The sequence below is a fragment of the Cimex lectularius genome, unplaced genomic scaffold (genome assembly GCF_000648675.2).
Source record: "Cimex lectularius strain Harlan isolate CLEC.00 unplaced genomic scaffold, Clec_2.1 scaffold67, whole genome shotgun sequence".
Lineage (NCBI taxonomy): Eukaryota > Metazoa > Arthropoda > Insecta > Hemiptera > Cimicidae > Cimex > Cimex lectularius.
In genome coordinates, this window is record NW_019392738.1 from 1,632,722 (window position 1) to 1,659,437 (window position 26,716).

The window sequence follows — 26,716 nt, forward strand, 5'->3', positions numbered from 1 at the left end:
ATTTAAGTTCACAGAAATGGCTATAGTTAAGACGTTTTATATTTATAAAGTTAATAATATTTTTAGCCTTTTCTACTTTTTTAACTAGCAGTTTATTCTGAATTTGGTTATCATTTTCTCAGAAATGGCCGGTTATACGAAGTTTTTTGGAAAAATATAAAAATTGCGAAATTCGTTTTTCTATATTTGAGCTAAATTTAAATTCACAGAAATTTCTAAACTGAATTTGGTTATCATTCTCTCAGAAATGGCCTGTGATGAGAAGATGGTTTCAAAAAATATAAAAATTTTGAAATTCTTTTTTTTTATTCGAGCTAAATTTAAGTTTACAGAAATGGCTATAGTTAAGTCGTTTTATATGATAAAGTTACTAATATATTTTGTCTTTTCTACTTCTTTAATTAGCAGTTTATTCTGAATTTCGTTATCATTTTCTAAGAAATGGCCGGTTATAAGGAGTTTTTTGGAAAAATATAAAAAGATAAAAATTGCGAAATTCGTTTTCCTTTATTTGAGCTAAATTAAGTTCACAGAAATAGCTGTAGTTAAGACGTTTTATATTGATAAAGTTACTAATACGTTTTGTCTTTTCTACTTCTTTAATTAGCAGTTTCTTCTGAATTTGGTTAGAATTCTCTCAGAAATGGCCGGTGATAAGAAGATGGTTTAAAAACCTACAAAAATTTCGAAATTCTTTTTCCTATATTTCAGCTAAATTTATGTCTTTTAATGACTTAGAATAACGATTCGGACATTAGTCATCGCTGGCATGTTTTTTAAATTTGTAGTATACTATAAAGGTGAGACTGTTACGATCTCAGAAATGGCTATAGCTAAGTCGTTTTATTTTGATAAAGTTAATAATATTTTTAAAAATTTATTTCAGGAGAAAGTACTTTTTTAAAGTTTAATGTTTAGAATTACTTAAATTTAATTTTTTTTCCACTTTTTAATTAGCAATTGTATCGATATTTGCTTTCTATATATTTTAATTGGCTCAAGCCACTAGGTATTTTGCAACAATTAAAAAAATTATGCTTTGTTTATATTTAAAAAAAAGTTATTTTCTTAGGGACATTCCCAAAAAGAAAATTCGTATTGTTTTACATATATTAACTTGTAAATAGGGTGGTGGTACTTGATATTCCTCGTCCACTACATTTACCATTTATAGATGGTAAATAACTTATCTGATTGAGGGTCGATAGCGTGCTCTTTTTCTACCATTGGCCTCTCATATTTTACATTCACGATAATAAATACATTCAATATCAATAAGCAAAAAGGCAACTCAACTTCTGTACAATTGAACTGTTCTATTTTCTTCAACAGTCGGAACAGGAGCATCCAAATAGGGAAAATGAAGTAATTGAATTTTAATTACATAATTTTTTTTAATGAAATTTAAATTTCAGACAATAATAGTGTATTTTTGTAATTTTGAGAAAAAAGACAATGCTCAGTAGCAAATAACACGTAAACACCTTTTTAATTTTTTTAAATAATTTTATTTATATTAAGCCACATAATATTATGTTTGTCTTTTAGTGAGAAGAAAATCCTTCACCTACAAAACAGTTAAAAGATCATTTAAAAAAAATCCTTATAAATCAACTCTTAGGTTTTTTAATTAAAATTTTCTCGTGAAAACCGTTGGAAAATACTAAGCATCATTTTTCCATCTCTGTAAATGATACGCTCTCATATGATAACAGAGGACTTAAAAATATTTTCTTCTTTTATAACACAAACACACAAAAACATTTTTTAGGTTTAAAAAAATGTGACAAGGGTGAAAACAGAAAAAGGATCCTTTCTTGTTCTTTTCTAAGCGGAACAAAAGCCAGAAAAACATAAAGTATAATAAAGCATAAAAAATTGTTAAAAGTAAAAGATTAAACTGGATCATTACCCAGTGCGTGGGTCTCTTTTGTGGAGCATACAAATTGCCAAGAGTGAGGTGGCACATGGTACAATGGCTCCCCTTCATTGGTCCTGTATTACACCTGCTGTCAGGTATCCCTGCTGTCATACCCTGGGAATTCATACAGATTTATATTAGGCTGAATTTATCAACGGCTCCCCCTATGCCACGGCCACAGTTATGAAAACAAATGGGAGCCATTTTGAAGAACAGCCTTGAAAATAAATTACTCTCAAAGTGGTTAGAGGGCCTGTCTTCTGGTTTACGTCTCTTAAATCTCTTTTAAGAGATGGTGTAAATTTCTTACCCTTTGCCATACAAGCTTGGTAATTAGTTATTCTTAAAAATGAATAATTACCAGATTAAAGCGTCTTCAAATATATTTATGCTATACCCTTAGGACGACATACTAAAATTGAATTATTTTGCACAAAATGTTGTCCTTTTTTAAACTTTTTGTTAGATTTATTTATTAATACTGATCTCTTGATGAACCATTAATTTTATATCGATTTACAAAAGTTTGTTAAATTTAGTTTTCACTCCTTGAAGATCTTTTTGGTTTAGAAGGAAGTTTGTAAAGCTTGGTCGTCTTCCAAATAGTTTTGTTGTCCTGCTTCGATTTTGGATGACCTCGGAGACAAGTTTTATGTTTTTGGCACATCGAACATCCACAGTAAAGATATCTTTATTTCATAATTAACTTTTTTCCATATGTACCGATAGGCATCAACCATATTCCATAGGATTTTCTTTTAGAATTTCTTTATTTTTGAAAATCAGTTGTGTTCCTCTTTTTGACCCAGTGGCACATGTACTGTAGGTCCAGATCCGTCCAAAGCGGCCCATAGACGGTCAATATTATTTTACAATATAGATTGCACAATAATTTGACGGTTGCCTCTTAACGTTCAATACTATTGTACAATATTTTGTTTGTGCAATGAACTTGAATAGTTTGAAGGCGATGTTGAAGTTTGTGCAATATTTTCCACTTGTTGATACTTCACAAACTGACTGATATTGCGCAATATTGCCAAAAGACGGTGCAATATTTTCCAGGTTGTGCAATATATTTTCAACTTTTCGTCAATCATGCAATGTATTGCACAAACTTTCAATATCTTCTACACACGATCAATTAAATTGCACAACCCAAAATATTGTGCAAATATGAGGTACGAAATTATGATTTTAGAGGCAGAGAGTGCTATTCTATTCTTTCTTCTATGCTTTCTATGCTTTCTATTCCTTGTGGATTTGTGGTCTCTCTTTGGCTTCTATATTACACGTTTTTTACATTTAAACAATAATTATGACGTCCAATTAATAATTCTTTTCATCTCAACCAAAAACCTTAGAGAAAAAAATAATTAATTGAAATAATTAATATGGTTTAATTATGATTTATATTAATTAGGTTTTCGAAGTATTAAAGTTCATTTTTAATTCTTTACATCTAGACACTAAAATATTGAGCTTTCAATATTTCTTACATTGTAAATTTACTGTATATTTACTTTTTTTAAGTTAGTCCTAATTGGAAAGTGTCTCATTTATATGTTGCCTTCATTAAGCGGCCCATAGGCAGTCAATATTATTGTATAATATAGATTGCACAATAATTTGACGGTTGCCCCTTAACTTCAATAATATTGTAAAAAATTTTGTTTGTGCAATGAACTTCAATAGTTTGAAGGCGATATTGAACTTTGTGATACTTCACAAACTGACTGATATTGCGCAATAATGCCAACAGACGGTGCAATATTTTCCAGGTTGTACAATATATTTTCAACTTTTCGTCAATCATGCAATGTATTGCACAAACTTTCAATATCGCCTACACACGATCAATTAAATTGCACAACCCAAAATATTGTGCAATAATATTGATCGTCTATGGGCCGCTTAAAAATTTAGTTATAAATGAGGATTTTGTTCCCATTGATTACTGTTGATAAGTATAAAGCAGACATAGTATTGGTCTTAGGACACTTTCTTGTAAAACACCAGCTTTTTTTTTTTTAAAGTTTAGATCCTTCCTCTTGCCTTTAGCCAGTCCCACAATTGTATGTCATATGTTCATTTATTTTAAGGATATAGTTATAAATGAAGATTTGGTTTGATAATGACTAGAATTAAAATTTATAAAGCAGGTAACAGTATTGGTCTTAGGCCCCCCTGGGGAATAACAGTTTTTATTTTTAAAAGCTCGGATTATTCGTCCTCTTCTCTTTGGCACACCTCTACAATTGTATGCCATTGATCTATGGTTTAAGGCTTTTAAAACAAGATTTTTTTAAGGCTTGACTAGGAGCTTCTTCCCAGGAGTTGTCTGTATTTAAGACCCAAATTCATTTCTTTTTTTTAACTTAAGGTTTGCATTTCAGCTTAGAATCTAACACCCTACGTAGATACATACTATGTTTTATGTTGGTTTTATTTTTAACTTTATATTATATTTTCTTGTAATTTTTCTCTATGTAACTATTTTTGTTTTTCTGTTTTTCTAGCCTAATTGTGAAATTCTTTTCTTCATCCTATAGCTAGCCTCTGTGTACCTCAGGGCCTTGTCAATCATGGATAAAATTACACAAAAACACATGAAAATTGTGCAGGAAATAATCCTAGTACTATTCACACTACCCCACAGTGCTGGATAGTCCTCAGTATAATTGTGGATGTGTTACATTTGCACTATTAAATTACATTTATACACAAAATTCATTCACACTGCATCAGAGTGGTCGAAATTGTTTGATTCATTTGGGCGAAACTTTTTTTTTTTTTTTTTTTTTTTTTTTTTTTTTTTTTTTTTTTTTTTTAACGTGGTATCCGACATCTAGGTCATTTCAGCCCCCAACTAAGTCCATATTCTATTTACCTTTTCAAACACTACATTCATACAAATAAATACATTCATACACATAAATACCTCCATAGAGTACACTGTATTATTGTTATTAATTGATTATATTCCTTTAAATAATAATTTTGTAACAAAAGGATAAAGTAAAGAATGTTACATTCAAATTCACTTTTATATCGTAACTATTTTAATGTTGCAATTAAAAGAAATTTTTCCAATAAAGTAAAGTTTTTATACAAAAATAATTTATGTCCGTAAGTACAGAACAGGCTGTCCTATAAAATTGTTGAGCCCTAGGTGGATTTAAACACGCAATATTTTAAAAACTGTATTTGCTGTCCTCAAAAAGCGTCAATAAATTACGTACTGTCCGTCCTGTCCAATTTGCCGCCATCCCAAGGGAACAATCTTTTCCAATACTGCGTGTCACTGGACCATGTGTCGAATGAATAAATTGGCCTTTTTTTATTGGGCTTAAATTATTTTTTAATCAATGGACAAGAGATAGGTTAATGTTTTTTCAAAACATTCGAAGCTCTTTATGAAGCGTTTAATTACTCTTGGAGTAATTTGAACCACCATCTGAGACGTAAAGAAGGAATTGTTCTTACCAGATTAAGAATAGGCCATACGCGGTAGGCCAATCCTCCAGGTGTCCGTTATGCAGAAAAAGGTTGCTCGATGTGTCCCACACAGTCCAAGCGTGTCGTGCCTTGGCTCCCTACAGGGCGCGAGTTGGTATGCCGCCAGATTTAAAGACAGTTCTCGGACAGCAGCAAGTTTTGTCCTCTGTTCCTTTTTATAAAAAAAATTAAGCATTTTTTATTGTATATAGAAATTAAGTTATGTGTTTTGTGTTTATGTGTCTTGTATGAGTGAATGTATTTATTGGTGTGAATGGGGAAGGGCTGATGGCGAAGTAGCTTCTCCATCTCCTCTCAGGTTGTGTGTCTTACTTGGGCTGATGGCGGAAATTTTATAAAAATACCCCATCCACCCCAATCTAGATTAGTTTATTATAGGGAATATTGAGAATATTGGGTAGATTAAGGAATATCGTGTAATCCATCTACCAAACGCTATAAGTGCGATCAACATATATAAGTATGAATGTATTTATTGGTGTGATTGTGCATCGAATGAGTGGCGGTATTATGTTAGAGCTTCTGGGCTGAAATGATCAAGCTGTCGGATGCCCCTGACAAAAAAAAAAAATTGAACCTAATAGAAATAGCAACCTTAACAAGGAAATAAAAAATGTCATTAAATTTTGTGATAAAATTATCGGTTGTGTAATACGTTCGCATAAGTCAATTTTAACGATATCCTTAGAGTCGTTTCAGAGGACGACAGAATGCTTTATAATATTTAATAAAATGTTATTTTTCGAGAAATATTTGAAATTATTATTTCATTTGTACTATGAATGCACCTATTATTCCGTACGACCTTTTCTCCATGTATTTTTGAATTAAAACAAACCTGACCGAATGTTTATTTGTCTTCGTATTGTTCATTAAGGGTTATGTACACATTTATTTCTTTCGCGAGAGAGCCGCCAATGGGCGAAGTGGCGATAAAACGCTTTCGGCCACGGTAAACAAGAAAAGTAGTGATTTATACAACTTTTAGATACCGAAGTATCTTGGTCATTCTCCAAGCAATTCTTCAACGCCTTTAAAGAAAAGAGCACTGCCGATTTTTGTAAGAAAAGTGGAAGTATTTTTCCATGTTTATTACAGAATTCCAGTAGCCCGAAACGTTACAAAATCTTGAAGTGTTATTTAACGTAAGTTAAGTTTCATTAACTGTTGACTTTAAAAGTTAAATTGAAAATTATCACGTGAACATTATAGTTACTTCATATATCTAATAATTGGTCAAACGGACCACGAAAACTAGTGAATTTAATAAGTTAAATGAAATATATCATCACTAAAGCTCTCCGTGGCAATTTCTTTTGTCGAAGAATCAAATTGATTACACGACATTTGGAAAATGGCAAAAAGGAGGGGAAATTCAAAAGGAGGGGTTAAGATGGGAAGTTGGTGTCCGAGTGGATCGAAGTCACGATAGCTCAAGAACTATATACTTATACTTAGACTATATCTAGATAGCAAATTGACGTCGAAACCTCACACGAGACTTGAAGCAACACCTTAACAACTATGTCGTTTCTTCTATTCTAAGACCAAAAACCGTCTTGACCACCAACAGTGTACTAACCTATCACAAGACTTTACTACAACCACTTTGGACATAGAGAGTGGAATTGTATATCTATCAAACTTTCATCGCATCCATCAATCCTTTCATTCAAAATTCCTCAGACAAATCTTGAGCTACTTACTACATCACTCACCTCACCAACCACAATGATCTCATTCCCTTTGTCAACAGTCTACAGTGCAGAAATTTCACACCAACCTCTCGATCCGGCCAACTTTGAAATCTGCTACGTCGACAACGGTCTCGAGACACCGTGTGACCGTGTAAAAAAAGTATTGTGATCACATTTGTACTCTGTACTAATATGTACAGGTTGTAAATGAAAAAATATCTGAAAAACGGAGTCATTTTTGAACCCATTCCGACCAACTAATAACCGCATACCTATGAAATTTCCTCAATAGAAATTCTTCGAAAATTATCGAAAATTTACTGCGATGTGAGTACAAATCCCTGAGATTGGTGAATTTCAATAAAACTCTTTAATTTGATAAGCTTTTGAAATGAACGACTGGAGCTTTTTTTCGAGGAACACTCCAAACCAGAAAAGAGTGTATCATATAAAAATAAATGTTTTAAACGATGATAAAGGGTAAATTCTAATTTGTATTAAATGGAAAGCTGAACACCGAGTTTAAAAATTAGATATTTTTTTAACAAAATAAACATATCCACTAAATCAGATAGGTTCACACCACACGAATCTTTCACGCTACTGTAAAAAGTTCTCAAAATGCATTCCGTTCATTCTCACGCATTGTCTAGCACTTCTTCTCATATATTTCATAATTTTATTGAAAATTAAATATTTCACTAGTTTTCGTGGTCCGGTTGACCAATTAATATCTTTCAATTAATGAAGGTTTTTAGTTGAGACAAAAAGTCAGCGTCACAAACGGGATTCGAACCCACGATGTTCGGCTAGATACGCCGCTGCTCTACCACTTGAGCTATCGTGACTTCGATCCATTCGGACACTAACTTCCCATCTCAACCCCACTTTTTTTTCCCACATTTTTGCCATTTTTTAATTTAAAAGAAGTTAGTGTCCGAATGGATCGAAGTCACGATAGCTCAAGTGGTAGAGCAGCGGCGTATCTAGCCGAAGATTGTGGGTTCGAATACCGCTCGTGACGAAGACTTTTTTTATCTCAACTAAAAACCTTAATTAATTGAAAGATATTAATTGGTCAAGCGGACCTCGAAAACTAGTGAATTATAGATAGATTTGCTTTTGATATTATATTATGTATTTAATATGATGAATCTGTTAAAAAAAGTATATTGCAGAACAAGTTTTTTTGTCGGCTTTATCAAGTAAACTGCAGTTATGATATGTTTTTCTTTTGAGTAAAAGGGTGGTTTCCTCTATATTTTAAGGCTTAAATATTTTACATTGAATTAAATATTTTACAATGATGTACTTGGTATTTTATGATATCCAAGGTTAGATGAGCAAATTTTTTCAATTTCAGTTATGAGAGGGCAATGTTAAGAAATGTAATGCTTGGTTTTTAACCTTTATCCGTCAAATTAACCCTTTTTAACATAAAAATAATCTTTTTAAATTTAATGTTAGCCCTTTTTATTCAAGGCTATTTGTTGGTTTTGCTGAACTGAGACATTATTGGGTTTTTCAGTTAAACAATTTTTTACCATAACTAATAAAACAAGAAAAGAATCAGAACAACCCATTTTGTTTTCAAATGAACTCTTTTTTACTTCGAACTAGCTCCTTAATATTTGAGCATTTTTTTATGGTGGTTGGTTCATGAACCAACAAAAATCATGGAGGATAGGCAAACAATGGATAACTTGTGTACCTATGTATTTATACCTATATTCCTATATGTTTAACTGTACGTATATGATTAACTATAAAACCATTAGAGCAATTTGTCATGAAGTTTGACTTTGCTTTTACTGGAGGTTCGAAGCAGACTTGAAATGGAGTAGAGTACCACATAAACGGGTTTTCTAACTCAGTCAGTAGAAAGTTACCATTTTGTAAACTGAAACATTATTGGGTGTTTTAGTTATACAATTTTTTACCATCAAACTAATAAAACAAGAAAAAATAGAATAAACTTTTTTTAAATTTCAAATTAACCCTTTTTTATTTCAAATTAGCCCTTAAATATTTCAGCATTTCTTTTATGATGGTTGGTTCATGAACCAGTAAAAATCATCGAGGATTGGCTAACTAAAGCAATAGGTAACTAAAACAATTAGAGAAACTTGAAATAATGTTTGAATTTGTTTTTTCTAGAGATTCAAAGTAGACTAGAAATGTAGTGGAATTCCAGAAAAACGGGTTTTCTAACTCAGTCTGTAAAGAAGTGCCATTCTGTAGACTGAAACATTTTTGCGTGTTTTAGCTGAACAATTTTTTACAATCAAATTTATAAAACAAGAAAAGCATTGGAATAAACTTTTTTATATTTCAGATTAGCCCCTAAATATTTGCGCATTAATTGCATGGTGGTTGGTTCATGAACCAGCCAAAATTATCGAGGACTATAACTATAAAGTATTACAAACTATAAAACAATAGAACAACTTGTCATTAAGTTTGATCTTCTTTTTACTGGAGGTTCAAAGTAGACTAGAATGGAGTAGAATAGCACAAAAACGGGTATTGTAACTCAGTGTAAAAATCTTTAAGATAAAACTTTTTTTTTTTAAATTAGATTTTTACCATTTCACATATAACAATCTGTTTATTTAAAGCCTAATGTGGGCAAAGGTCGGAGGGAGATAAGCAGGCCTGCCCAGGCAGGGTTTTTGGGCTCTTGCTTTCGGGACTTAGCGATGTGATCATTTAGATTTTTACTCTCGGCTTCTTGGAAAAGAAAATCATCACTCGGGCTTCTTGTCTCGGTGTCCTTCGGCTTTAAACCTCATCTTCGTGGCAGCATAGACCTGCCAACAATAACTGGCGAGGTATAACTTATTTTGTTAAGTTACACATCGGAATTAAACTTTGTTTCAAAACGTATTTTTTGGTTGTTTAAAGACCGATCCAACCGATAACTTTTTGTAGATACAAACCTATAAGTTTTAATCATTAAATCATCTTGGAAGAATTCAAAAATTTAATACGCTGTAAGAAAACGTCCTAGAGATAGCTGTATTTCACAAAAATTACTTATTTTAATAAAATTTTGAATGCTTGAAAACACTAGTCTGATTTCATCCTTCACAAAAATGTAGGTGTATGTTTCAAAATATAAGTGTATGTTTAAAATCAAGGTTTAAGCAAATTCACGGTAACATTTATACAAAATAATATAGGTTAAAATTAAAATAGATAACTTTTAGCTCTCGGTACTACGACAACAAAAACGTATCATTTATAATGGGAATGCTGTTAACAATGTGATAAAATATTTAATCTTTCAATTAATTAAGGTTTTTAGTTTAGATAAAAAAGTCTGCGTCACGAGCGGGATTCGAACCCACGATCTTCGGCTAGATATGCCGCTGCTCTACCACTTGAGCTCTAGCACTTCTTCTCATATATTTCATAATTTTATTGAAAATTAAATATTTTCAATAGTTTTCGTGGTCCGGTAGACCAATTAATATCTTTCAATTAATGAAGGTTTTTAGTTGAGACAAAAAGTCAGCGTCACAAACGGGATTCGAACCCACGATGTTCGGCTAGATACGCCGCTGCTCTACCACTTGAGCTATCATGACTTCGATCCATTCGGACACTAACTTCTTTTAAATTAAAAAATGGCAAAAATGTGGAAAAAAAAGTGGGGTTGAGATGGGAAGTTAGTGTCCGAATGGATCTAAGTCACGATAGCTCAAGTGGAGCCATTTGTCAACCCATGGTTTGATGCCCAATGTTTTACCGAAAATTCTCCTACATAGTACCACTGATCTAGTGCCTTTCCTGTATATGTTATGTATTAATATAACCATTCCACTCAAGTTTCCTGTCAAGTGTCACACCAAGGAATTTGATGGAATTCGCTAACTTTAATTCTATGCCCTGAAATTTAGGGTTTTTAAAATTTACATTATCAATTCGAGTTTAGCAGGATTAATTGATAAACGTAGGACCCGTAAAATACTTTTTGTGAAAAATTAATTAAATTTTACTGAAAAATTATCGGTAAAAGAGAAAATCTGTTTAACCCGTGTTTTCTCGACCTAGGGAAATAGTGAAATCTTTTTGTTGGTATTCTACTGTATTAACACGATTGTCCATTTATTCCTCATAGTGAATTACCTTTTATATACAAATGCCTCAGAAATTGAGCAATGATTCTAGTAATAAGAATCACGTTGCACTATTCAGAAAAGATTATAGAAGATTGTCCAAACAAACACACGAATAAATTTGCATCTTGGCCAATGTGTACAAGAATACTGAGGATGGGAAACAACAAAGTTTAACCGCTTCCCTGAACATGAATTAATAAAAAAGAGATAATTACATTTTTGGCAAAGAAATCTTTCGTGAATAAACACTCCTCTAATTAGCTGACATTTTTTCAGCTAATTATACATATTTTCCTTTTACGCTGTTGACGACGGATTTATTTTTTAAATAAAAACAACTTTTGCTTATTTCCAAAGAAAAAAACGTTGTATTTTAAAACAGTAAAATCAATTTGAAAAGATAATTTTTTTGATTAAAAGATAAAAAATTCTTTATGATTTTGATAAGTTTGACGAAAACAAGTTTGTACGTAGTCTTTTTTTTCTCGTCCAGAAGAAATGTTTAGCCAGTTCGTCGGACCAAAAGGGCTTTTATGGGGTACTCCCTAGCCAAATATATTCCAATCTAAAAAGGAGATCTTAACTGAATTCCTTCTTTCTTTGAGGACCAAAGGAAAACGATCGAAGCGCATTTTCATCCGGATTGTATAAATAAACACGGTCTCTCTCTATTAACATAAAACTAGAACTGGTTAGGGAACCACGTGTTTTTATCGTACTAGGTACATTCCTTCAGGAGTTGGGGGTGGTTTATAACAAGCAATTTAACCAAAAATTACATATGATTCCTAAATTATTCAAATTTAATATATATTTATGTTCTACTATTTCAGAAAGCTTAATTATAAATATTTCGATATAAAACCAACTAATCTAGTACGGTGTAAGAGAAAACCTAAATAATCTCCAAAACAAATAAAAATTTTCATACAGTAAAATTTCTGTCAGAAAATTTAACGATTTAATTCACTCCTGTTTCCTATACAGGCTCATGTAATGTTATGTGTTATAAATGTATAATTTGATAGTCTTACTTGGTTATTCAATGAGTACTTTCCAGGTGAGTTTATTCCCTTGAGTAAGAGCAGTTTCTCTTCGAACGATGACTTGCCTAAAAATTTAATGCTCACTCTAGTCGCATCACGATGGGTTTTGCAAGATGATTCCTGTCATTTCCAGACAGGTGAGCATCAGAAAATTAAATCAGGGCTTTAATGATTCAGAAAGCAAAGATATATGTGTGCTTCGGATGTTACGATCCGGCAAAATGGAGAAACCTGCCATCTGTATTTATATCATAAATTCACTATGGATTTTATTTTTGTTTTTGCCTGCAGTTTGATTAAATATTATATATAGGTACAATAATAATCAATTTTACTGAGATAGGTTGTGTTCTCAATTTGCTAAAACTTTTCGAGGAACTCCAGGTTCAGTTTCATTGTGTAAAGTTAAACTTGGCACAAGTTACAAGATTGTTCTTGTGCATGAAAACTTTATTTAATCCTTAATAAAATATTAATTTATTTTTAGAACTTGTTTGAACATTAAATTAGTACTGAAATTTTGTACTGAAATCTTTGTGACGAATAAATTTCTCAATTAAAAATGTTCAATGATCATGTTCATGATAATTATTCAGAAATCGTGAGATGCGGTCTGGCGACCAGACGGCATCTCACGATTGCTGAATAATTATCGATTAACGGTCACTAAACACCACACAGTTCATGAGAATGTTCACGAACACATTATTTAAACTGCCTATTGTTTAAATAATTTCGTCTGGAATAAGACTAGAAAATTTACTCATAATTATTACTAGATGAAAAACTAATAATGCGTTTGATATGAAACAAACAAATATTCGATAAAACACGGACTCGAATTTAATTGGGTGAGACTGAAAGAAACATAGAGAACAATATATAGATAGATAGAGCTATCTACATAAATATATAAATAAATATGTACATAGATAGATAAATAAATAATTTGTTTGTTAGATAGATAGATAGAGTTAGAGAGAGTGAGAGAGAGAGAGAGAGAGAGAGAGAGAGAGAGAGAGATAGAGAGTGCGGCAGATTAAAAGAAAGTGAAAGTGAGTGGGCTTAGAGATGAATGGTAGAGCATGCGTAAGTAGGGGGGGGGAGAGAGAGAGAGAGAGAGAGAGAGAGGGAGGGAAATATACTCAGAGAAAGGAGAAATAAAAAGTGAGAGAGTGAGAAGAGGGAAAATACAAATATTTTAATAAAAGAGAGAGAGAGAAAGTAAGTTAACGAGAGTTAGTAAAAGAGAGAGTGAAAGAGAAGGAGGGAAAGAGAAAAAAGAGAGAGAGAGAAATAGACTGAGAGAAAAAGGAGAGATAAAATGTGAAAGAGAGAGAAGAGGGAAAATACAAACGTAGTGTGAGAAAAGGGAGAGAGTATGTTAACGAGAGTAAGTAAAAGAGAGAGAGAGAAAATGAAGGAGGGAAAGAGAAAAAGAAAGGTATGGAGAGAGAGAGGGAGAGATAGACTGAGAGAAAAAGGAGAGATAAAAAGTGAGAGGGAGAGAAGAGAGAAAATAAAAACGTAGTGTAAGAAAAGAGAGATAGAGGAAGTTAACGAGAGTAAGTAAAAGAGAGAGAGAAAGGGAAGGAGGGAAAGAGATAAAGACAGGCATGGGGAGACAGAGAGAGAGAGAGAGAAAGAGAGAGACAGATAGAAAAAGGAGAGATAAAAAGAGAGAGAGAGAAAAGAGGGAAAATATAAATATAGTGTAAGAAAAGAAATGAAAATATAAATGTAGTGTAAGTTTAAGAGAGTAAGTAAAAGAGAGATAGAAAGAAAGGGAGGGAGAGAGAAAAAGAGAGGGATGGGGAGAGAGAGAGATAGAGCAAATAAACTGAGAGAAATAGGAGAGACAAAAGGTGAGGGAGAGAAGAGGGAAAATACAAACATAGTGTAAGTAAAGAGACAGATAGTAAGTTAAAGAGAATAAGTAAAAGAAAAAGAGAAAGATAGAGAAAAGAGAGGGAGAGAGGCAGAAAAAGACTGAGAGTAAAAGGAGAAACAAAAAGTGAGAGAGAAGAAGAAAAATACAAACAGAATGTAAGAAAAAGAGAGAGATAGTATGTTAGGGAGAGTAAGTGAAAGAGAAAAATAATGAGACTGAGAGATAAAAGAGAGAGCGGGAGAGAGAGAGAGCGAGTGAGAGAAAATGGGTGAGAGAGAGATAAAAAAGTGTAAGATGTACGGGGCACCGTTCATTAGTTCTGTAAGACCGAACTGTCATGATGGTTTAGCATAATGCCGGCGCCGTGGAATTCTTGAAAATCTTTTTACTTTTTTTAATATTAATTACAAATTCCACAAGTATTCTTATTCTCTTTTTTATTATGTAAAAAATAGTTTATTACATTTTCTAGATAAATAATTCTTTTTCACCGTACTGTGAATATTGAGATATTTTCTTTCTGTGTATTATTGAGAAAAAGAGAAAGAGTGAAAAAGAGATTGAAAAGAAGAAATTAATAACCAAAAAATAGAGAAAGAGAGAAAATGAGAAAGTTTTAACAAACATTGTCTAATCGGAAAATTCAGTTAAGAACACTAGAAAATGAATTTATCCATTTTATTGAAATGGTCCATTGAATGAAACTAATTTTCGATTTTTCGTCAATTAGAAGTAAATAAACTTCTCCATTTATAAACAAATATTTCGGTGAGTCAACATCAAAAATACAAACTGCCAAAAACGTAACGAATAAACTTTTTGTAATTTTCTCACACTTTCACATCAAAAGAATAGCCGTTTTTATTCTCGACGTGGAAGTCGTGGGTGTCAGATAAATTGGATCTTCGCACTCCGACTCCAACCGTCATGACGTGCGCTCTGTGTTACCAATTATACATACTGTAACAAGGCAAAATAATGAGGCAGACCTGCTGTCATACAGTACAATGAAGTTTGGGTCTTTGTAATTGGAGTTGTTAAAAAAAAGGAAGCAAGAATATGTATTTTTTTATATTGTAGAACTTTTTTAATTTTTGTATTAATTTTCCTGTTCTAGGTTCAAAAAATGATGCTGAATCGCCAACGTTGACTAGCCGGAAGAAGAAGATGGAGGTAAATATTATTCAGTTAGAAAATTTTCATTATATTTCATTTTTTATTGGATTTACAATATAAAGGAATAGAAGACAATTTATTTTGCATTTTATAAGCAAAATAAATCGGTATTGTACACAAAATAATTTCCAACGTTTAAAAGTAACAAGAGGTGTTCTGTCGCAAATGAGCCGGATGAAAACGTTCTAGAAAGCATTTCAACTTTTTCTTTGAAATTCAACTTAATTGAACTCTGAAAACCGGAGCCGTCCTGGCGAAGTTGAAATCTTTTCTTCCGCGAGTTTTAATCTGCTCAAAAGAGATTATTTGTCCGAGTGTCAGGATGTTTTTATCCCCCTTCCCCGTCTAATTCGTTGCAAGTTTACATTTCACTTTTACAGTTTATTTACACTTCCCGCCCTTGAACCCTTGAAAGTTGTACCCTTGTTGTCGAAGCGTTTAGGGTGAATCAACAAGTGTTGGGTCGAGATACGTGCCACGCTCTTACAGTCATTCTAACACAAGAACCACATTATCTAACCATATATATAAAACATAAGAGGGACAGAATGAGCGCGTTATAAATATAATTCCAAAAGTTTTCTTAGTTTCAATGGAAAATTTAGTATGGCAATTTTAATTGGGGATGATTTTAATATAAAAATTCACTGTGGTTTTGAATCTTTCCAATCGTGTTGGTATTGCACTGCATACGATATAAGCCTAGATATTTTATATCCAACGAAACCATCGTTTTTTTTTGGACAAACTAATGTCACTGGATATACTCAGTCAATTAAGTCAATTAATCATTTATGCAATAATCCTCGTATCCTAAATGAACTGTCAACAGATAATAAACAATTAATGCCGGTGATACAACTGCATTAAAAGGCAAACAAAATTTAATTAAAAACCCATTTCACTGTTCATCCAATTTCTATTCTGCAGATCTATTTTCCTTTTACTCACATAGCTGTAAATGCAACCTCATTCTGTAAGAAGCACCAAAAACCTCCATTACTAGTATTTCCTGCACATATGCAGCTACACGATATGCAAAAAAAGTGTTAAGATTGAGAACTTGAGCTTAAAAGAGAGGTAAAGGGAGAGAGAGAGGGATAGAGAGTGAAAGAAAAGGAAAGAGAAAGGGAAAGGGAGACCAAATAGAACGACGTAAAAATGGAATGTGAGTGAGAGAGCGACTGGATAATAATTTTCGAATTTTTGAAAATACGTTTCGAAAAGATTGTGTACAGCTAGAAAGAAAGAGATAGAATTTTATATATATATATATATATATATATATATATATAANTATATATAAAGATATATAGATGATTGAGTGATTGATTAAACGTTTTATTTAACCAGGCAAAGTTAGGTCTCGTTGAACTTTCTTCCACTTAAAATGAGTTATGTTGTACATTATATATTAAACATACAATTTATGCATATTATTTTGATCTTTACAATTTATTTTAAAGAAATAAATACTGAATACAAGAAAATACTTTTACATGTCTTTTATTAAATATTGCACGTTTCAAAATTTTTTTCACTTTATAAATTTAGAAGACAATATGAATTTATTTATATAAAAAATGAATAAAAATTTAAAAAAAGAAAAAATAAGCAATATAATTTTTAGGAAAAATGTTTCGTAGTTAGTCATGACTTTAATTAATTAACCAATTACTTTTTAATTTTTGTATTATTATAATTATTTAAAGAATACAAAACACATAATATTAATTATTTTATGATTCCATGATTTTATTATGTATTAATTATTTTTATTTTAAAATGCGATAACTGCTACTAGAGCAAAAATTGAAAGAGAGAGAGAAAGAGTGTGAGAGAGAGATAAAAAAGAGAGAAAGTCATTATGTGAGTAAATGAGAGATTGGATAGACAGATTGATAGATAGGTAAATAGAGAGAGTGATGAAGTGGTAGATAGACAAAAAGATAGATTAATAAATAATAGTGTTACATTGTTATTAATATATTGATTGATAAATAGGTAGATAAACAGAGAGTGAGTGAGAAAGTGAGAGTGAAAAAAAAATAGATAGATTGAAATACATATAGATAAATGGAGATTAAGATATAGGTAGATAGATAGATAGATTGATAGATAGAAAGATAGATAGATCGATAGATAGATAGATAGATAGATAGATAGATAGATAGAGAGATAGATATATAGATATAGAAAGAGAGAGAGTTAGATAGAGTTAGAGAAAGAGAGAGAAAGAGAGAGAGTGAGAGAGAGAGAGAGCGAGTGAGAGGGAGAGGGAGAAGGTTAGGAATATGGATAGATGATTGGATGATTGAGTGATTGATTAAACGGTTTTCTTTCCTTTCTTCCACTTGAAATGAGTTGAACATTATATACCACACAAAAATTTAAGCAGAATATTTCCGTTTGTACAATTTATTTTAAACAAATAAATACAGAATAAAAGAAAAACTGTTTTACATTTTTGGAATTAAATATTTCACGCTTCAAAAATTTCTTAGAGTAAGAGGTAGATAGATAAATGTTGATAGACGAAAAGATAAATAATTGAATCATAGAGTCAAAATGTTATAAACAGTGAATGGTGATCAGTGACCGTCGATCGATAATTATTGAGAAATCGTGAGATGCGGTCTGGTGTGATGTAGGTTTCAGAAAAACATCGTCTTTATCGTGCCAACGTTTCGATCTTTATTGAGATCATCTTCAGGGCTCAAAGTCTTCTGTGTAATTGTGCCATTCTTGCGGGTCGTGTTGAGAGTTTTTTAAAAACATTTATGGGAAAAATTTAAACGTTTTTAATATTTTTATTTGTTATAGTAAAAATATATGGGCAAACAACGACTTCAGAAATGATTATTATAACTTCATAAAAATGTAATAATCAATTACATAACCAGGCGAGACAGCAACAGTTACGCAACACACGTGAGTTACGCGGGTTTAGCCTATTTAACGCCTTTTTATTTGTAGTGTGGTTTGCGGAGTTCCGTAGGTGTTTTGGGTTCGAATCCCACCATAGCCGTTAAAATATTACTTTAGATTAATTTATAAAAACATTTTCTTTGTCGTGCCAACGTTTCGATCTGTATTGAGATCATCTTCAGGGCCTGGGAAATACAAACATTGTCTATATACACAAATGCTTGTAAGATGTGAAAAAAATAAATTTATACATTGCTAGAAATTTTAGACTCAATCAAAGTATTTGTTTGTTAAATTTCTAGTAATGTATAAAATCATTTTTTCACATGCTACATGTATTTCGATATTTAAAAAATGTTTATAAATCCCAGGGTACCTGAAGATGATCTCAATAAAGATCGAAACGTTGACACGATAAAGAAAATGTTTTTCTGAAACCTACATCACACCAGACCGCATCTAACGAGTTCTGAATAATTATAAACAGTAGATTGTTAAATAGGAAGATAAAGAGAGAGTGGGTGAGAAAGTGTGAGTGAAGATTAAAATATGAATCGAAAGATAGATACATTGAGAGAGGGAGAGAGAGAGATAGAAAAGGAGACGAGAGAGATAGGATGAAATAAAAATGAAGAAATTGAGAGAATGTCGACCGAAATACAGGTAAGTCATGGTGGAGTATTATAATTGAATTGATGATTGACATATAAATTTTAAGTTCCACAATTTTTCTAAAATAACTCTCCTGATTTTGGACTATCTGTGACAGCGCCGTTCTGTCCATGAAAATATAACCCGCGTATCAAATTACCTAAAATTACACAATCCCCTATCAATTATACGCCTGGATCGACGTGTTATGAACTTTCTATCAAAGCCATTTAATCGTTCCGAAAAAAATTTCAATAAAATTTAAACAACACGAGAAGCCACGCGGGCAAAAATGGCAGAAAGCTGCAGATGCAATCCAGCCGCCTCTCATGGAATAAAATGAGATACTGAAATCTGATCCAACCAGTAAGCAAAAACAGTCTAATGGAAATTTTTCTACCACGTTCAAGAACAATAAAACCTATATTAAAATAAATATATGAAAAATTTATGAAATGTTGTACGTAGGCGGATTTTGATTATTTCCAATACCTTTTCGATCGGTAATCCAGTTGCATTTGTTATTGTGTTTTGTTATTCCCTAAAAGCTTTCCAATCGCTTATACACGCCACGGAGCTTCGCTACTTAACTTGAATTATAATATATTTAAAACGTCCTTCTCCTTCGCTGAGATATTTCAGACGTTTAATCTTCTGCTGAATCAAGCCGGGAAAAAGATATAAAACGTATATTCAAATTAATTATAAACAAAGTTCCCTTTTTTAGCTTAATCCTACATTTTGTTTCAAAAAGGTTAATTATTCTTGATGAAAGTTTTTAATCGTTCAAAAAGCGTCTAATGCAATATAGATTGGCAATCTTGTTTTATTAACTTTCCTGCGGTTTTCATATTGCCTCAATGTGAACAGTAAATTGGGATATTTCGTGGTTGTAACGTGGAAAAAAAAGATTTCAAGGTTTGAAACTTCTGGCAGCCTCCCCAATCGATAGGAAAATAAAAGCAATCCAATCCGCCCTGCATAAAGAACGATTTTTAACCAATCTTTATTTTAGGGGAAACAGTAGAAGTTAGTGTTTGACTGTTTCTGACTGTTTCGAAAAACGGAACAGTTCTCCGACCTGTAATATAGCAATGTTCTTGATTTGATTGGAATTGAACGGAGAAAAATGTCTGAATTATGCCTGGAAAATACAAAACGTGATGCTTACCAATTGGCCTTAAAAGCAAATATTTTTTTAGTAATGTAAATTACTATTTTGATCGTTTTCAACTGTGCAATTTAACCTATCTATAAAAATCGCACTGCTTTAGTGAAGTATACTTCATTTTTAATTCATTAAATTCACTAATTTCGTGGTCCGCTTGAGCAATTAATATATTACAATTAATTATGGTTTTTAGTTGAGATAAAAAAGTAATTCGCCGAGAATCAATTCCGATTACACGACATTTGAAAAATGGCAGAAAGGAGGGAAAATTCAAAAGGTGGGGTTGAGATGGGAGTTAGTGTCCGAGTGGATCGAGATCACGATAGCTCAAGTGGTAGAGCAGCTGCGTATCTAGCCGAAGGTCGTGGGTTCGAATCCCGCTCGTGCCATTGACTTTTTTATCTCAACTAAAAACCTTAATTAATTGTAATGTATTAATTGGTCAAGCGGAACACGAAATTAGTTAATTTAATTAAAAAACAACGTTACATACTACCAAAATGAATGTTTAACATATAATCAAAATTAGAAATGGAAAATGGAATTTTTGTCTGAAAATGTTAAAACTGTTTTGCACTTTCTGTAGCTTAGTCACCGATTCAAAATCCAAAAAATAATTTCGCGTAGATCCTTCTAGTTAGATTCCTCTAATGCCAAAATTTAAAATGTATTCTTGAAAATTTGATTTATAAATGCAATCTTTAAATTTCAACATTTATTGACTAATGATTCTTTGTATGAACTTTTTGTTGTGTAAAAGTCATTTAAAAAAAATGAAATATTCTTTTAATGTTAAATTTCGGGGAATGTTTAACAAATAAATACTGCTAAAGGATTTTAGTTTAATGAACTTTGCCTAGAATTTTATTTTGATTAGATAGTTCAGACACTCGACTCGTTTTCCTCCTTCACTAAAATAAACTTGGGTAAAGGTCGAAACTGAACGAACAACAACTCATTATTGAAAGCTATTCGAAGCGTCACTGTTTCCTCCTCTCTCAAATAACGTAATGTACCAATAACTGTGGTGAAAATGTTTATTTACTTCTGAGAACGTTTGTTGATTTAACAGCTACGTTTGTCCCCTAGCAAACTCATCACACTTGGGGTAAACTCATCAAAAAGTGTACAATTTTCCTGTTTTTTTCCCAACAAAAGTGTTATTACTATTTATTATTAATTTTACATTCTAATTGAAATTTTTTAAATTTTATGAATATGTGGTGTTTCGGGACCGTTAGTCAATGATTATTTTGAAATCGTGAGATGCGGTCTGGTGTGACGTAGGTTTTAGAAAAACATTTTCTATATCGTGCCAACGTATCGATCTTTATTGAGTTCATCTTCAGGGCCTGCGATTTATAAATATTTTTTTAAATTTTACAAACACATGTAGGATGTGGACAAAATTGAATTTATACAAAACTAGAAATTGTAGATTAAAAAAGATGAATTTATACAGTGCTAGAAAATTTTAGATTTAAAAATAGGCATGAATTTATACAATGCTAGAAAATTTTAGATGTTAAAAAAATCAATTTATACAGTGCTAGAAAATTTTAAATTAAAAAAATGAATTTATACAATGCTAGAAAATTTTTGATATGCAAAAAATGAATTTATACAGTGCCAGAAAATTTTAGATTCAATCAAAGTATGCGTGCTCACTGAACATGTTTGTTTTCCCTGTAGATATGTCATTCTTGTGAGTCGTGTTGAGCACTGCCAGTGAGATATTGGTGTTTTATGTACATATATGTTAAATTTTGATGGGGGAGATGGAAGTTGGGAATAAAAATATATTTTTATATGAGGAGTCAGCTTCTCTGAGGAGAAAGGAGACGACAATGGGAAAAAACGTGGGTAATGGTTCGGCCTGATTATCCTTTCAGGATTATTTAGACGGGGATAATTGGGGAAAGGAAAGCCAAATAGTTGAAGAATTAGATTATGTAGAAATGTTTGATGTGTGGAATGTGATGATTGTTATCGATATTGAATTTGATTGATGATATTAGCGTATAGCTGCGACTGAGTTTACATGTGTCTGTTCTGTAATTGATGCTATGTTTATTCCTGTTGATGGAACCCATTTCTAAAATGTTACGTTTTTGTTTGTTTTGTTCTTTGTGTAATATTTTTGGATTGTTAAAATCGAAATTGTGTTGGTGTTCAAAATGGTGTGTAGCCAGTGCTGTAGGATTTTGTTTGGATTTTTTTGCAATCATAGATCAAGATTTTCCCTCGTTTTGCCATTTTCAAATGTCGTGTGATCGGATTCGATTCTCAGCGACTTATGAAGTGGCCAAGGGAAATTTATTGAAATTATATTTCTTTTATTTATTAAATATTAATTCATTTACGTTTTAGTGGTCAATTGACCAAGTTACATCTTTCAAATAATTATTCTTTCCATACAAGGTCTTGGTTGAGTTACATTTTTTTTTTGAAAATGGTAAAAAGTGGGAAAATTCGAACGGTTGTAGGTTGAGATGGACAGTTGGTGTCCGAGAGGATCGAGGTTACGGTAGCTCAAGTGGTAGAGTAGCGGCGTATTGAGCCGAAGGTCGTGGGTTCGAATCCCGCTCGTGACACTGACTTTTTTATCTCAACCAAGACCTTACATGGAAAGAATAATTATTTCAAATTTTAATGTTAATCAATAAATTGAATTTTTTGTGAAGATATTTTATTTCTTTTTTCTCTCATTTTTCTATAAAAAATATAATGGCACCACAGCCTCTTCACACGTGTCTAACACACTATATTACAATGACCAAAAAAATTAAATTGTGAGAAATTTTGTTGAAGTCAGTTTGTTAATAAATCTGTATTTTGTTCGGATTCCATCAGCCTGGTTCGCCTATTCTTGCTGTCTGTGTGTTTTTGTCTTCTTTGTTTTATTCTTTATTTAAATTATTTCTATCAAAATCACTCATACCTTTCAACCGAATCAACAAGGATAGGCAGAAACATGACTATTATGATAAAGGACGACCAAACATACAAATCTCGACCTTGTTTAATTTTTTTATATTGTAATAAAATTATAAAATAAATAAATAAAATACCGTCATTAAAAAAACAGAATTTATTAAAAACCACTATAGAACAAATTTTAAGTAAATTTTATAAAAAAGCCTTTTAAATTTTTAACAAACCAACGCTTTTACGAATGTTAATTTTTTGCAGAAACTTTTTTTTTTTGTCTCATTTAGATACACTTGCACACACCCATATGCGCGGAATAATTCGGGCGAACACGAACGGGGAAAATGGGAAGGAAGTTTAAATCCCTAAAGAGAAAGGGTTGAGTGGAACGAGAGTGGGAGTCGCCCTCCGAATTGCCCCAGAGCATGTTAGGTGACGATAAATAAAATGAGATGTAAAAACTCATTTCAACATCGGCAATTTTGCCTTTTAACAATTCAAAGCGTTAGTTTTGTCTTTAAATAAAACCACCTGTGGTTTGATACCATTCTCCTCATCTTATCCAAATGATCGTGTTACATGTGTAACAAGTTGAATGACGATATAACTAATTAAATATATAATTGATAAGAACCTACCAATATAAAATATAAAGAAAAACAATAACCATTTGTGCAAATATGAGGTACGAAATTATGATTTTTGAGGCAGAGAGTGCTATTCTATTCTTTCTTCTATGCTTTCTATTCCTTGTGGATTTGTGGTCTCTCTTTGGCTTCTATATTACACGTTTTTTACATTTATACAATAATTATGACATCCAATTAATTATTCTTTTCATCTCAACCAAAAACCTTTGATAAAAAGAATAATTAATTGAAATAATTAATATGGTTTTATTATTATTTATATTAATTAGGTTTTCGAAGTATTAAAGTTTATTTTTAATTCATTATATCTAGACGCTAAAGTATTGAGCTTTCAATATTTCTTACATTGTAAATTTACTGTATATATTTTTTTTAAGCTAGTCCTAATTGGAAAGTGTTTCTATTATATGTTGCCTTCATTAAGCGGCCCATAGACAGTCAATGTTATTGTACAATATAGATTGCACAATTTATTTAGAAATCGTAAGATGCGGTCTGGTGTGATATAGGTTTCAGAAAAACATTTTCTTTATCGTGCCAACGTTTCGATGTTTATTGAGATCATCTTCAGGGCCTTGTGTTGTCTGCATTTCAGCAAAAAAGTTCTCTGATTGATAGCCGAAGCGAGTTTCTTCTCATTTCTGGCGATGTTCTTCAGAATACTTTTAGCTGCGTGTCCATATGTAGTTGAAATTTGTTCATAGAATCCTATGTTCTTCGTTCTTCTCGTGTAGAAATGTGTGGAATGTCTGAAACGTCAGAAACCTACATCACACCAGACCGCATCTCACGATTTCTGAATAATTATCGATTAACGGTCACTAATCACCGTTGGCACGATGAAGAAAATGTTTTTCTGAAACCTACATCACACCAGACCGCATCTCACGATTTCTGAATAATTAATTTGTGCAATATTTTGTGCACTTGTTGATATTTCACAAACTGACTGATATTGCACAATAATGCCAACAGACGGTGCAATATTTTCCAGGTTGTACAATATATTTTCAACTTTGCGTCAATCATGCAATTTATTGCACAAACTTTTAATATACTTCTACACACGATCAATTAAATGGCACAACCCAAAATATTGTGCAATAATATTGATCGTATATGGGCCGCTTTAGTCATGGAAGTGTCCTAATAACAAATTTCCAGTCGGGCAGTATTAAAATTCCTTTATAAAGTTCACTATTTTTCGTAGTCCTCTTGACCAATTAAAATCATACAATTAATTAAGGTTTTGAGTTGAGATAAAAAATCAGTAATTGTATGATATTAATTGGTCAAGCGGACCACGAAAAATAGTGAACTTAATAAATTAAAATGAAGTATACTTCACGAAGGCTCTCCGCGGCCATTTCACTACATGTCGCCTAGAATCCAATCCGATTACACGACATTTGAAAAATGGCAAAAAGGAGGGAAAATTCAAAATGAAAAGAATCTCAACCGTTTAAGTGTTATTCCACTTTTTCTGATTTTTTAAGATTTCACGACCTTGCTTCAATTATACAATGATTACTCCAAAACAGAAGACGTTTTGACAAATCCGTTGATACCATTGAAAACTACGTTAAATTTCCAATAAAATGTCATCAATACTAAACTTGCAAACATTAATAATATAAGGGTTTTAGCTAGCAAAACGTCGAAGAATAAAAGTTGAAATAGTTCAAAGTTGAAAAACTTACTATGGTGATTCTAAACTTCTATTTCCAAACCTAGAAACCAGCAAATTTTAGAAAACGTACACCATTTAATATCCTTTTTAGTGGAATAACTGTTTTTTAATTACTTTTTTCAAATATGAAGAAATTGTTGAAGGAATGGTAAAAACCGTGGTTGACGGATTGGTAAGTTGAAAAGATTAACAAACCGAAAAATATTAAGGAAAAACAAAACTTTTTTAATTTGGGTTCGAAACTGAAATAGTTCAAGGTTTTATTCACCAACAGCAACTTTCATTAAAGGATTAATGTATTATTGTGTTATTATTCCTCGGAATAAAAGAGTTTTAAGATCCAAAACGTTTTTTCATTCGTTCGAAATGTCCTTAATTTTTAATTATTATTAATCTTTCCACCTTACGAATCCGTTAACCAATCATATTCTAAATTTTACGTATTTTTTTAATGGTATCAACCGATTTGTCCAAAATCTTTTAGTTTTAGAGTTATGATTGTTTATTTGAAGCAAGGTCGTGAAATGTTAAAAAATCATAAAAAGGGGAATAACTTCGAAACTGCTGAAATTTGGACCATAGTTAATTAGGACTTTTTGGTTCCATTTTGAATGTAGAATCTACTGGCAAAGTTTGTAATACGAGTAACTGAACACCCTGTAGTGTATCACACCATATGAGCATGTTTTTCGAGTATGGCAGGAAATTTTTGGATCCCTTATTCCAAATTTTGGATGAAACATGGTTTTTCTTGTACATATAGTTTGTTTAGTATTGTGTCGTTAGAATGTATTTATAAGCGTGAATATGTAATCCAAGAAGGTCGATGGTTAATTGAATTGTTAAATGAGATGTAAATAAAAAATGATGCGATGCGGTTGAGACGGGAAATTAATGTCCGAGTGGATCGAGGTCACGATAGCACAAGTGGTAGAGCAGCGGCGTATCTAGCCGAAGGTCGTGGGTTCGAATCCCGCTCGTGACACTGACTGTTTTATCTCAACTTAAAACCTTAATTACTTGTATTTAAATGGAAAAGGTAATAATTTTCAGAAAGCTTTTAATTTTTTCCGTGAAATTTAATACAGTATTGGATAAACCGTCAATAATACAGAAAGTGAGAACGTATCATTTCACCATCAAAGATTAAATTTTTACATTAATCTGGACAGAAAACACACGAAATTTTGTATTTCAGAATACAATAATTCTCATCCTTGAAATATTAATTTTGTTTAAAATATTGTACCCCTTCGTTTCTAATTTGATTTACTTGCTTGAATTTTTTAACTTAATTATATGGGAAAAAACTTATTTTAAT

General features: G+C 31.8%; 1 protein-coding gene across 1 annotated transcript in view; it reads left to right on the forward strand.

The window, feature by feature from the left end:
- The window catches only part of LOC112126949 (cubilin-like), a 292,446-nt gene that overhangs the window by 109,913 nt on the left and 155,817 nt on the right, over nt 1-26,716 (forward strand). The window contains exon 4 of the mRNA XM_024227043.1: nt 15,316-15,371. Within this exon, the coding sequence (XP_024082811.1) occupies nt 15,366-15,371 (6 nt within the window). The 5' untranslated portion in view covers nt 15,316-15,365. The remainder of the gene's footprint in view (nt 1-15,315; nt 15,372-26,716) is intronic.